Source organism: Aspergillus viridinutans (assembly GCF_018404265.1).
Source record: "Aspergillus viridinutans IFM 47045 DNA, scaffold_2, whole genome shotgun sequence".
In the NCBI taxonomy this organism is placed as follows: Eukaryota; Fungi; Ascomycota; class Eurotiomycetes; order Eurotiales; family Aspergillaceae; genus Aspergillus; species Aspergillus viridinutans.
This window is the reverse complement of record NW_025091218.1, coordinates 213,954-227,808: the sequence shown is the minus strand read 5'-3', so window position 1 is coordinate 227,808 and position 13,855 is coordinate 213,954. Positions and strand designations below refer to the sequence as shown.

Genomic DNA, 13,855 nt, shown 5'->3' with positions numbered 1-13,855 from the left:
ATATAGCGATTTGATCTAAGCCTTTATTGCTCACGATAATTGCCGATGAAGAGACAATGCTGTCAATCCTCCGTCTACAACCATCGCTTCTCCACACATGTAGCTGCTCATGGGCGAAGCGAGAAATAGAATCGCGTTGGCAATCTCGTCCGCCACCGCACGACGTCCCAGGGGAATCATCGCGACCTGCGAGTCGAGCGCGCCGGATTCTATCGACCGTCTTATCAGGCGTATCCACAAATCTGAACCGTTAGTAGAGCACTAATATCCACGGAGACTGCATACCCGGGACATATGGCGTTGATGCGGATGCCCTCTCCGGCATACGATTTGGCGTCCTACTCCGTTAACTTCGGTCTCATCGACCACGGAATGACTTACCATCTTGGTCATTCCCCACAACAGCTATCCGTACTCGTTAGCATGGTCCAGACCAGCAACATCCAACGCACCATGTTTCGCAGCCACATAAGGCGCAATCGCAATGTCCCCCGAGGGCGCCCTAACCCCATACATCGACGCGATATTGACAATCGTGCCGCGTCCGTCGCGCGCTCCTCGAGACCTAGCTCCTCAGCCGTGCTCACACCCAGGATCACAAGCACAAGCAAACACATACTCCTGCTTCAGCATCTGCCGAATCAGCGCCCGCTGACAGATCCACAACCCCGTCTGATTGATATCAATCACCCTCTGCCAGTCCGACAGGTCCGTATCATGCGATGGACCCGCCTTGCCACTGATGCCCGCAGCGTTCACCCCGATATCGATCTGTCCGAATTCCTCCGCCGTTTTCCGCACGGCATCCTCGACGGCTGCCTCGTCCCTGACGTCGACCTGGAAGGCAGCGACGCGGAGCTGTGCATACTCAGCCAATAGTTGCTTTTTCGTCTCCTCCAGGAGTACCGGGTTGACGTCTAGCAGTGCGAGCGCGCTAATCCCGTTCTTTGCGAGGACGTGCGCGGTGGCCTCGCCGATGCCTGATGCGCCGCCGGTGATGAATGCGGTTCCTTGCACTTGATGCGCCATCGTTCTGTCTATTGCGGCGCTGTTGAGAGGATGATTATAAGGGAAGGGATGGGATGATCAGGCGATATTTGGAGACGGTGTCAGGCGGGGTAAGCAAACCACGGAACGTCGAAACTACGTTTATGCTTACTTGCTTCCTGCGATTTCTTATTCGGCTGATGTCTAGGCTCGGTGAATATATTTCCTTACCGTGCTTATTGCTTATTTGAGAGGGTAGTCTGATGTTCCTGGTTTATAACTCGGGCGCAATGTTTGGGTGTCACCATCAAGTGCACAGCAGAGCATCACTTCTGAGGCTGTGATGGATGAGTTCAGGAGGCTTGCAGACATTCTTCTAGATGTTAAATGCGAAATGCTTGTATGCCGACGAAAATAATGGTTGTAAACACAAAGTGAGACCACCTACGATGTGCTTGCACCAGTTATATATTTACTGTCCCGGAGACACTATGGAACTTGCACGTCTGAGTTCACGAGACATGGGTATAATACTACACAACCGATTAAATATCCGAATCATTGTCTGGTTGGGTCCAATTTAATTTTATTCTTAATCTATAATATTACTAGCCAACACTGATCCCACGGATACTTTGACGCAAAAAATGCTCGAACCGTGGTCGGCGCGTTTTCCGCGGTCTCCGCGGGAGCCGTGGTAACCGTGAACATCGCGGATGAAGTCCTAGTTCTTGATAGCATTATTGTGTCTAGGGATTGTGGTTTGCAAGAGGATATAAGTCAAGAATTGCTTCTCAGTGCGTTTGAACGTGAATTTCAATTGTTGCGAATGAACAGCGGTAATTGCTCCTATCCTCTACTTTGGTGATTTAGCACAATAGACCATTGAAAGCAAAATGGCAGCAAAAGACCAGAAAAGCCCCGATAATGCCTCCCCGTCTGATACAGAAGTCGAATTCGAGTTCGGCGGCGCCCCCGGCGTGGCCCTGCTCATGATCGGCTTCCCGCTGCTGATGTACTACATGTACATCGGTGCTATCCTCTACGATGGCCACCTCCCCACCCCCGAGGAAGGACAATCCTGGACAAAGTTCCTCTCGCACCTCGTCAGCCTCGCATACACCCATGCCTATCCTACCCGCAAAGCCTGGACTATATACTGGACCTTTCTCATCCTCGAAGGCGCAGGGTACCTTTACCTCCCGGGCGTATACGGCAAGGGAAAACGGCTACCCCATCTCGGTGGGAAACAGCTTCCATATTACTGCTCCGCCGTGTCGTCGTGGTATGTCACCATCGTCGCCGCGTTGGCATTGCACTTCACCGGTATATTCAAGCTGTACACCCTCATCGACGAGTTCGGACCCCTCATGTCCGTCGCTATCTGCTTGGGATTCCTGGTGTCGATCGTGGCATACATCTCTGCTCTGGCGCGGGGAGCGGAGCACCGCATGACAGGCTCGCATGTCTATGACTTCTTCATGGGCGCAGAGCTAAACCCGCGGCTGTTCGGCTGGTTGGATTTCAAGATGTTCTTCGAAGTCCGCATTCCGTGGTTCATTCTGTTCCTGTTGACGTTGGGAACGGCGCTGAAGCAGTTTGAGGAGTACGGGTTCGTCTCTGGGGAGGTGCTCTTCTTGCTCATGGCCCATTTCCTGTACGCCAACGCCTGCGCCAAAGGCGAGGAGTTGATCATCACCAGCTGGTTCGTTTGCTTTCCTCCGTGGGCACAGTAATCATACTGATTTGGACAGGGACATGTACTATGAAAAGTGGGGATTCATGCTTATCTTCTGGAATCTGGCCGGCGTCCCTATGAGCTACTGCCACTGCACGCTGTATCTGGCCTCCCATGACCGATCCACTTACCACTGGAATCCCTGGGTACTGGCTGTGTGGGCGGCTGCATACCTGTTCATGTATTGGGTTTGGGATACCTGCAACAGCCAGAAGAACTTTTTCCGCGCCCAGGAACGCGGCGTCACCGTCGACCGCAAGTCGTTCCCGCAGTTGCCCTGGAAGTACGTCGAGAATCCCCAGTGCATTCCGACAAAGACCGGCGATTCAATCCTATGCAGCGGATGGTGTAAGTCATTATCTCTGGGTGCAGGTTACACAGCTGACGAGGGTAGATGGCATGGCGCGCAAGGTGCACTATACATGTGACCTGTTCTTCGCTATTTCCTGGGGCCTCATTACCGGGTTCAACTCGCCGTTTCCCTGGTTCTATTCTTGCTTCTTCACCGTCATGATTATCCATCGTGCGAGACGGGATATCATGCGCTGCCGGGAGCGGTACGGGGAGGCTTGGATGGAGTATGAGCGTCGGGTCCCTTATCTCTTTATCCCAGTAAGTTTTGCTGATATGCTTCACAAGGAAGAGCTGACCAGTTTAGTACGTCATTTGAGGTATCCCTAGACTAGAGGGAGAAACATTGAGTTTGTACGATAGACAGATAGTTGCGGTCAAGTCTCATTCATATAGTCAGAGTTTAATATATCCATCACCGAACGATGTGTCCCGATGAAATCATTCAGGAACATGGAGATATCAGTGCTGTTCATGTGCGAATCAAACACATTTTCTGGCCACTCAACGTTGGGTAGAGCGATATTGCTGTCTAAAGCCGGCATGACAAGCGATCCGTCCCGGTGTTGTGTGAGGCCTTCCAGCGTTTCTTCCGAGTCTACGAGGATCTGAGCAGTTCTGGAGAAAGCCGCGCAGATTGTGTAAAGACGATCTGAGCCACGGGAGAGTCCTTTGAATAGTTCCAAGGATTGAACAGTATCCTGCAATAAGGCCAGATCGAATGTGCTCGCCGTTGTGATTGCATGTATGAAGACAATGACAAACGGTGTGAATGACGGATACAACAGAATCCTATCCCATTAGCACGATCTCAAGTGAGTGGTCAAATGGCATACCAATTGACATATTCAGTTTGCTTATGCGTCTTCCGGTTGCGAAAATAGGTAAAGCACTCCAGGTGACTCTGCAGGGCTCGCATCGCCGCCTCGTAGCATTGAGATGTGATGGCCATGGCGTCACTGGCCCGCGTCTGCGCTCGAAGTATTACAGTCATGACGGAGTGTGTGATGAAATCCGCGCAGGCAGCCATCCCGTGAAGCGACTCCGCATAGAGTCCTTGGCTCACATCGATCTGGCCAAGGTTGGTAAAGTACAAAGTCAACGATCAAGGCACTTACCCCCAGAAGGCGTTCGCGAACCAGCATCAAGTCATTCGATAGTTCTTCTATTGACCTCAACCTTTCCGATTCAGTGGCCTGAGTCCCCGAAATTGAGTAGAGCCGATCGTAGATGCGCCCCTGTAAAGTCGCAAAGTCAATCGTGGTGAGAGTCATCAGGTCCCAAGGGCGGTACTGTGGGTTGTCAGAAGGTATGAAGAACTCTGCATCGATGTCATGGTTCTGGAAATGCGAAGCTAATCCGAGATTCAATGACAGATTCTTGTCAATGGTGTACAGCGACCAGAACGCATGGCGTTTAGCCTCCGCGACAGGAACTGGGTCGTGTTTCAGGGCGGCACTTCGGTGGAGACCCATGCTTTGACACATATTGAACGCCAAAGCGAGGTAGGTCCAGCACAGCTGGAGATCAGACTCTTCTTGGGCTTTGATTATCTGACATGGATTAGTTGCGTCTGGTAGAAGTCGGAAACACATACCCCGATGAGCAGAGCCTGGACTTTCTGAAGTGTCGGATCGCACATCATCTCGTAGCTTTTCAGTCCAGCCAGGAAGTGCCTCTCGCAGAACCCGGCGTACGCCGCGAGGTCAAAGCGTGCAAGATCCGAGTACTCCTCGTGGAGATAGTCGCGGATAATGTAGTATAACAAGCCATGCAGAAGAGTCAGAGAGCCCGCGGGGATAGGATCTACTGGGAAATAGATTGCATGACACAATGACTCAATTTGGCGAACGTCTCTCCATGAATGAGTGGTCAGGAAGAAGGGCGGTTGCACTTTTAACTGGGTCAGCAAGACAGGTAACCGACTGGGAAGTCAGAATACCTTTGACTTTTTTAATCAGAGTAACGAGAAACTCTTGAGGTAAAAGTTCAATCTTCGACTGCGAAAATGGCTCGATAACCGTGGACGATCCCTGCTGCCGGTCGAGACTGCTCCTAAGGGAAGACAAGAGTGCTGAAACATGAGCGTCCACTCTTCCTGGCTGCGATGTTGCAACAGCCGAGAGAGCTGCATCCCTGGCAATGATAACCTCGTTATTGAAGGAGGATTGACCTTCAAAAAGAGGCGCTGAGGGAGTAGACGGGATGTCCACAGCTGCAGGATGAGTGGATTGAGGTATCGAGGGACGAATGGGAGACTGGGTAATCTGCTGCAGAGTGTTTTGGATGGCTGCTAGTTGCTCTTGTAGCGCATCAATTTTCTTTTCACTGAATAAAATATCAATACATCACTAGGCCACGGAACTTGGGTATTTCATACTATTGTCCAGAGGCAGTCCTTTGCGGCGGTTCTGGAGTGCTCACAGTGACACCATTCGCCCGACATGGGATTCCAAGAGCGCCACAACTGGAGCATGGAATGGCTTTATTGCATTTGATCTATGTCGGTTAGACCTGCTGTGCCAAATGAAGGAATTTCGATTACCTTTCTCTGTCGGCAATTGTCGCACTGTGCCGGTTGAATTAGAGCTATCCTAATCTGCCTGGTGGGGTCGAAACGTACCGCGCGGGCTCGAAACGAGTTGCGAACTCCCGAGTTGGTCCTGTCTGTCATGAGGACAATCTTATCCTTGATGATTTAACATCGATGCTCGCTCGCAAGATGATCCCATTCGATGCGAGGAAATGATGGCGCGACACAAGTGAGGAAATTCGGGGATTCTGTTGTGGCTGCTGACTCATCCTTCTGGCGGATCCCCAGCTTCTCTCCTTTTGTCCTTCGATCCCTGCTCGACGACTCAATAATAATAATAACGATGACTCCTTTACTGTAAATTATCTATCGCGTGTCCATGGATCCGAGTCAATGCGTCAACAGATGGACGTCGTCAGAATTAGGCTAAATCCATCTGTCATGACCGGAGAAATCTCCGCTTCTTGTTGTGTCAACCACATCCGAACTCCGCATTCCTCAGCATTGCTCGTCATGAGCTTTCTTCATTTTCGACGCTACTGTTGTGCCTCGTCTGAGGTGGCCCAGAGATTGAAATGCTACAAGGCTGATGGCGTGTCGTCGTAAACAAGTCGAGCGAAGAGTTATGTTGAGAGAGTTACAAATGGCGGGACACCACCATGACGGAAGACAAGTTCTCCTGAAGATCAGCGTTCCCCGCATTTTGTGTATAGCCTGAATTCAAAATTGGCTTCAATGACAAAAGTAGCAGCAGCTGGATGGGACTATCTAGCGCACTGTGTTATGTGGTCGAGCCCTTTAAATGCAGCGCTGACCCCTGGCTCACCTGAGCCGATCATCCTTCGCAAAACCCGTCAAAATGCGGACCGGCATTCCTATATTTGCGCTCTTATCCTCTATCGGCATTGCGGCCGCAGAGGATGGTCTCGATGGCTGGCTACGGTATGCATCCGTTCCCTGCAATGGACACTGCCAGAGTGCCGTCCCGTCGCAGATTGTGACGCTCAATGCTACAAAATCGAGCCCGGTGTATGTCGCTGGACAGGAACTCCAAAATGGTCTGCACCAGATCCTCGGAAAAGATGCTTCCGTCAAGTCCACCGGCTGCTCGACGGATTCTTCGATCATTGTCGGCACGGTCGAGGCGTATCGTCGGGCCTGCAATACCGGCGGCCAGGTTCCGGAACTCGACGTCGACGGTTTCTGGCTCAACATCAAAGGCAAATCAGTACAGATCGTTGGCCAGAGTGAGCGAGGGGCCTTGTACGGTGCATACGAGTACCTTTCCATGCTGGCGCAGGGCAATTTCTCACAGGTCTCGTACGTGGCCAGTCCGCACGCGCCCATCCGCTGGGTCAATCAGTGGGACAACTTGGACGGCAGCATTGAGCGAGGCTATGGTGGACCTTCGATCTTTTTCAAGGATGGCGTGATTCGTCAGGACCTCTCTCGTGTCAAGCAGTATGCTCGTCTGCTGGCTTCGGTACGCATCAACGGCATCATCGTCAACAATGTCAATGCGAATGCATCACTTCTCATGCCGTCGAATATGGATGGATTGGCTCGAATCGCCGATATCTTCCGTCCCTACGGGATCCGGGTCGGCATCTCACTCAATTTCGCGTCTCCCTCGACTCTTGGCGGTCTCAGCACCTATGATCCCTTTGACTCCTCCGTCATCGCTTGGTGGGGCAACGTCACGGAACAGCTCTACGCGCGCATCCCGGATATGGCCGGGTATCTGGTTAAAGCAAACTCGGAAGGCCAGCCCGGCCCTGCCATATACAATCGCACCCTCGCTGACGGAGCCAATATGTTTGCAAGTGCCCTCAAGCCCCATGGTGGCGTGGTCATGTTCCGTGCCTTTGTGTACAACAACAATCTTAGCGAAGACAACTGGTACAATGACCGCGCGAATGCCGCAGTAGAATTCTTCAAGCCACTGGACGGCAAATTTGACGAGAATGTGGTAGTACAGATCAAGTATGGACCCATCGACTTCCAGGTCCGCGAGCCTGCCTCGCCCCTGTTTGCCAACCTGTACAAGACCAACACGGCAATCGAGTTGGAAGTGACGCAGGAGTATCTCGGACAACAATCACATCTTGTGTACCTGCCCCCGCTCTGGCAAACAATCCTGGGGTTTGATCTTCGTGTCGACCACGAACCCTCACCAGTGCGAGACATCATCTCAGGACAGCGGTTTGACCGACCCTTGGGGGGCTGGGCGGCAGTTGTCAATGTCGGGACCAACACTACCTGGCTTGGTAGTCATCTGGCCATGTCGAATCTATACGCGTATGGCCGACTGGCCTGGGAGCCAACGCTGGATTCGGAGCACATCCTGCAGGACTGGATCCGCCTCACATTTGGCTCGGGTCGCAGCGTACTGGATACCATCACACAAATGTCAATGGAGTCCTGGCCTGCGTATGAGAACTACTCTGGCAACCTCGGCATTCAGACGCTGACAGATATCCTGTACACACATTACGGGCCCAACCCAGCCTCCCAGGACGGCAACGGTTGGGGCCAGTGGACTCGCGCGGATCACCTATCTATCGGAATGGACCGCACCGTTAAGAATGGAACAAAGTTCTCGGGCCAGTACCCCGCGGAAGTTGCCGCGATGTACGAGAATATCGAGACCACGCCCGATAACCTGATGCTCTGGTTCCACCACGTCAACTACACGCAGCGTCTGCACTCCGGCAAAACAGTCATCCAGCACTTCTTCGACGCGCACTACGCCGGCGCCGAGACGGCCCAAACCTTCGTCTCGCAGTGGGAGTCGCTCGAGAAACGCATCGACGCCGAGCGCTACCAGCACGTCCTCACCCGCCTCATCTACCAAGCCGGGCATTCTATCGTCTGGCGCGACGCCATCAATAACTTCTACCATAATCTCTCCGGAATCGCCGACGAGAAGCAGCGAGTGGGACACCACCCCTGGCGTGTCGAAGCGGAAGACATGCAGCTGGAGGGCTACGTGCCGTACGCCGTTAGTCCGTTCGAGACCGCGTCCAACTTCACCGCCATCGTCACTGCATCGAATTCCACCACGGGAACAGCTGTTGCCCAGCTGGACTTCAAGACAGGCACGTACGATTTGGGCATCAACTACTATGACATGTACGGGGGCAAGTCTCAATGGACGGTGTATCTGAACGATGGCGTTGTGGGACAATGGCAAGGGAACAGCGAGGATGTGCTGAGCCATACGCCTTCGATTTATCTGGATGGACACTCGGCTACGCGCATTACCTTCCGGGACGTGAAGATCCACAAGGGGGATCGGCTGAAGATTGTAGGTAAGCCGGATGGAGTGGAACCGGCGCCGCTGGACTATGTGGTGTTGCTGCCACCGGGAATTGTAGATTAAGCCGTGCTTAGATACATTGCGATAGCAACTCAATTGGATTCTATGGATATTATAGAGCTGATCATCAGGCCCGTGGCTGGGCAGGTAGAATGGTTGTCCTGATTGCTGGTGGTCTGGAGTGGGACATTCATAAGACAGACAAGCATAGCCATTGCGTACGAGTAGCCATTCAGAGAGATGTAGACTCCCTACGCCGGGTTGGTACCAACCATGGCCGAAATGATACGTGGAGGCGATATGTATTCGTTAAGGCTTGCGCATGCCACCGTATTGGAACGAACGCTTGTCGTGTGCTGGACGCGGACGCTCGCGCGTTGGTACCACAGTATGCGGCCGCGCCGCACCTTACGTCAACAAATGGTGCGAGCGGTATTGCGCATAGCGAGAGCAGATGAAGTGCTGGGTGCGGGATGCCGTGAGATCAGGCATCTACCTGTCCGATGCCATACGAAATTCCTCCTTGACAACTCACTCAGCACGCTGGTTCTCATGTACAAATGTCGAAAGAAATAAAGCCCTTGGTGATTGCATCTACTACATGCTCTCGAAGCTTAAGATGCCGACGAAAGCCGGTACGTGTCAGTGACAGTCATGTCATGTCAAACTCCGACATTGTATTCAGCAACAACGGGTCACTGCACGTGGGATCAATATACGCCGAGAGCAAGCCGGGGGAGAAAAGCGACTGCACATCCCCGTTCATCCCTTGACCGCCTGCACTGTACCAGGCATTCTGATCGGCCGAGGAATCTTTGTAAGCGTCATTCCGCGACGCAGGAGGCAGACCGGCCGCTCCCTGGGGATGCTGCGATTCGATCCAGGAGGTAAACGAGTCAGCCGCTGCCCGTCGAAGATGCTGCTGGGCCTGGCGCGCAAGAGGCCAGCTAGAGCTTAGGATTTTTAAGCATCCCAGCACGAGCACCACGCGGTTGCAGTGATGGTCTAGACACTCTGGGGAATGGATGCGGCTGGTTGCCAGCTGAGCCATGCCACATAGGACGAGCGGGGATACGATCAGCGGGCTGTATCCCTGTGCGCTCGGACGCATGGATAGAAGATTAGAGAGTTGCTTCGAGGCTTCTGTTGCTTTCACATCGTGGACGTGTCGGGTGCACGATGGTGATAGACGCAGAGGAGTTGTCGGGCAGATGGGAACGTGGAGGTCAGGGAACTCGGGGCGCAGATTGCTGCGTGGAAGGTGGAGCAGCATTGCGGCGTAATGGATGGTCGTGTGTGCCTGGAAAAGCATTTCGTCGACGTTGCCGTACATATCGACTATGTCGACCTTGTGACTCGGTAGGTGGTTCGTCCAGCTGATGAGCGCATTCTCCACGGCCTGCAGATGGTCGCGGTGCGTCTCGGGCAGACTGTTCAAGACGAGCACGCGGGCCAGGATGAGTGCTGCTTCGATGCGATAACTGAATGATGAATAACGCGAGAAACGACCATCTTCGTCCTCTTCTAGAAACACGCGCATCTTAAACGTCTTAAAGGTCGCCGCAGGTGGAATCTCCTTTCGATTGGCGTAGACATACTCCTCACAAGGTAGGGGGACGTCGTAAGGTACATTGCCGCAGCGAAGGACGACCTTGGGTGGTCGCGCCGCCATGAACACGTCGACAATGAACAACTCCCACCAGGTCCGCCGTAAACTTTCCGCTTCGATCTCGTTTCCGTTGGAGAACGTTGTCGCAAAATCTCGACGGAACATTCCCAGTTCCAGGGCGATATCGGTTGCTTGGGAGAATGCTCTCTCCGCCTCGCTGCACTCACTTCGCGCACAGAGAAAGATCGAATACAACAACAAAGCTTGGACCATACAGGGCGTTCGATCGCCAGCATGGCTCAGTTGCATCGTCGCAGCGTCCTTGAAAGAGTCGCCAGAAATATGCAGCGAATAATGACTACCGATGAATCGCACCACATGCTGGAGAAAACTGGGATAATTCCGCTCCTCATATGAGGAGGCAGGAACCAGAATTGGATGCGCATTGTGGAAATGCTCATAGTAAAGACGTACCAACCGAGAATCTGGTACCACAGGTTGTATATTCTGCGGTGAGTTCCTTGAGTCGATTGATGAAACCTCTTTACCGGTAACAGGGGGACTGGACGGGCCTGCGGTTGGATTCCCACCCGCTGATTCCGACAGTGGAGTCTGATACACCATGCCTGGGAAGTCGGAAGTCACTCCCTGCAGAGGTTGAAGTAGGCTGCTACGGGGTTTGCGTCTGCCGCCCCTTCGCGATGGGAGATAGTTGCACGGCAGACGGGCATCCAAGCACCGGGAACACGAAGGCTTTTTGGCGTCGCATTTGATGTGGTGTTTGCGGCACTCGGTGCACGCCAGAGGAGAGGGACGCAGAGCAGTGCCTTGTGGAGAAGCCGTTCTTCTTCTTCTGTCACTCATCTTGAGCTATCCGCATCCCCTGCTATCAGAGGTATCATATCTGAGGCATAAATAATATCACCAGTGGCAGTGCAGACGAGGAACGAACGAGGCTCACCTCCATTTCAGGGATTTCGGCGACCCAATCGGCGACTGGTTGCTGCCTGAACCCCAAGGCTAGATTGCCACGGTACAATTAGTCAGCAGTGCTAAAACTAACCTAGTCCGGATGTGGATGGACCGGGGTCATGTGAGCGGCATCTCCTCAAGCATGAAACTATATTGAGGGATAATAGGAAGAATGCTGTACTCTATTGCTTAATCCTACATATTAGCATACATTCTCACTCTACATTCTCTTTACTCCCTTTTTAATATTAACTTCCTTTTCCTACATTACTATTATTATCTACTTCTTAGGTAGTCTTATTCTATATAAAGAAGACAGCACTGCATTTCTACCTCCTCTTATAAGATTAATTATATCTCCACTTAGTTCCTCCCCCCCTTTTCACTCCCTTAGACCCTTACACCTGGAAAATATAGGTTCAGCCCTACAGGGTGACGCCAAGAGAGTGAGAGCAGAACAGAAGTGGATTACCTCTAGCCAATCAAACGGGATGTTGGAGCGGGTGGGCGCCGTTCTCATCCATACTATGTATATGATGGGAAACCATAGGAGAACATCCAAGCTCACGGACAGATCTGTGGTTTCATGCCTAAAGATGCCTTGACTCTGACACTTTATGTCTTCCTCCCCCCAGATGCGTGTTGCTGAACCGGCGGCACCTGAGAATGAGCCTCTATTAATGGCAAAATGTCTCCGCAGGAGAGCGCCCTTGAACCGCTTCTCATAAGCAATTACATCCAGCCTCTCTGTATCGTGATCAGGACAACGTTGGCCTCGAGCTATGCGAACTTGTTACTTCCCACAGTATTTCTGGGCGTCTTTGGGCTGGGGAGATACTGCGACTTTTGTTCCCAGCCTACTGCCTCCTTACTTTCCTTTTCCACAGAGGAACTCGGTGATGAGAGTGTGAGATATGAGACCCAAAGGCCTGACAGGCCAAGATTGCCCAGAGACATACGAAAACAAATGACACAATCAGAGGATAAAGTACAAAAGTAGTCAAAGGAGGGGCTAGAGCCTTTGGAAAATAGAGAAGGCCATCATAGCAGCAGCGAACTATGGTGATTTATATTCCTGCTGGCTATTCAGAATCCAAGGCATTCTCTGGGCTCCCTTACCCGGCATAGACTGGATTAACCTCGAACTTGCGTTGACCTGACCTGCAACTGCATCAGCCCTTTCCTTTTCTGGACTTGGTTAGTCTCTAGGCTGGAACCTTTGACTAAATATAGTCAGGCTATATGCTACTAGGTATGCAATCTATATACACATGTACAGTATATGTTTATTCAAATGAATATTTACTTTGGAGGACACTGCAATGTAATTCAACTTGGAGGTCTGGAACTTGGGGAAGTGCTTATAGTACTGTAGTGCCCAGAAAGAGCCTGCAAGTCTTGGCTGGTCTTGACTACTTAATCTTTGGCCCTCTGGTTCAATTTCCTACCCTTGGCAAAGCCTGACTTAAGTTCTCGAACCGACAGAATTCCAATAAGAGAGGGTGAAATTATCCGAGTGCAATACCCCGGCTAAACAACCGGCAAAACCATTCAGAAAAGGCCACCAATCATTTCAGAATTGATCAAGTCTCTCTGTACTTCACTATTCGCTAGCCATCTAGCATACTATTCTCACCTTACTAGTCGTTGATAGGTTCTGTAGTGCCGTAGTCTAGTCAATATAACTTTAATATAATCGGACATGTTCCCGCATCCATCTGAGCGCCTGGCTTGACCTGTCCTAAAGAGCGATAGTAATAGTAATAATAACTAATAAAGTCCGTAACAGACAGCGAGGACATGGAGCCCCTTGACCTCTCTCACCTTCTCAGTTTCAAACCCCATTTATGATATAATCATTCCGATACTCTCCTCTATCCTCACTTCCACATTCTAACAACATACTGAAAACCTGTCAATAATGTCGACCAGATCTCGATCCCGAGTTCCACGTCCCTTCGGCATAATCCAAACCATCTTCCGTCTCGCAACCTTAGCCATATCCCTAGCCGACCTGGTTATCCTCCGCGAATTGGCAACAAAATACAGCAACACAGGGCCCTACCCTCGAAGCAAAGTATTTCCTTCAAGTATATCTGCGGTCTGTAGAAACTTCCTCTCTCCCACCTCGGCCATCTATATCCCTCCCTTGATTGTTACCTAGATACGAATCTAAACTGAACTAACATCCAACTATTACTGGTCTATCAATCAGTTATTTTAATAACAACCAGCATCCTCGAACTGATCCCCTTAGTTGATCCAACCCACACAATCAAGCGAGTCGGACCAGGACTATTAGGGGATAGCAGATCTAGGGGCCATCGTCGCGGGGATATACGGTCT

At 51.6% G+C, this 13,855-nt stretch overlaps 5 protein-coding genes across 5 annotated transcripts; 2 read left to right on the top strand and 3 right to left on the bottom strand.

Moving 5' to 3' along the window:
* Positions 1-30: 30 nt before the first annotated feature.
* Positions 31-1,029, bottom strand: Aspvir_003663 (SDR family NAD(P)-dependent oxidoreductase; the record flags this gene model as incomplete). The annotated part of the gene is made up of 4 exons (XM_043266914.1): positions 31-242; positions 382-405; positions 453-565; positions 620-1,029. 4 exons carry the CDS (start codon positions 1,027-1,029, stop codon positions 31-33), a joined length of 759 nt encoding a protein of 252 aa, XP_043122849.1.
* An 854-nt stretch (positions 1,030-1,883) lies between these two features.
* erg4A (c-24(28) sterol reductase) lies at positions 1,884-3,406 on the top strand (the record flags this gene model as incomplete). The annotated part of the gene is made up of 3 exons (XM_043266913.1): positions 1,884-2,692; positions 2,742-3,073; positions 3,120-3,406. The coding sequence occupies 3 exons, from the start codon at positions 1,884-1,886 to the stop codon at positions 3,404-3,406; spliced, it is 1,428 nt and encodes a 475-aa protein (XP_043122848.1).
* A 47-nt stretch (positions 3,407-3,453) lies between these two features.
* Positions 3,454-5,750, bottom strand: Aspvir_003661 (transcription factor domain-containing protein; the record flags this gene model as incomplete). Its single annotated transcript, XM_043266912.1, has 8 exons — positions 3,454-3,868; positions 3,913-4,148; positions 4,195-4,629; positions 4,674-4,969; positions 5,019-5,397; positions 5,457-5,543; positions 5,622-5,645; positions 5,700-5,750. 8 exons carry the CDS (start codon positions 5,748-5,750, stop codon positions 3,454-3,456), a joined length of 1,923 nt encoding a protein of 640 aa, XP_043122847.1.
* A 718-nt stretch (positions 5,751-6,468) lies between these two features.
* Positions 6,469-8,991, top strand: aguA (alpha-glucuronidase; the record flags this gene model as incomplete). Its single annotated transcript, XM_043266911.1, has 1 exon — positions 6,469-8,991. One exon carries the CDS (start codon positions 6,469-6,471, stop codon positions 8,989-8,991), a length of 2,523 nt encoding a protein of 840 aa, XP_043122846.1.
* A 589-nt stretch (positions 8,992-9,580) lies between these two features.
* On the bottom strand, positions 9,581-11,401 carry Aspvir_003659 (Zn(II)2Cys6 transcription factor; the record flags this gene model as incomplete). The annotated part of the gene is made up of 1 exon (XM_043266910.1): positions 9,581-11,401. One exon carries the CDS (start codon positions 11,399-11,401, stop codon positions 9,581-9,583), a length of 1,821 nt encoding a protein of 606 aa, XP_043122845.1.
* Positions 11,402-13,855: the final 2,454 nt, after the last annotated feature.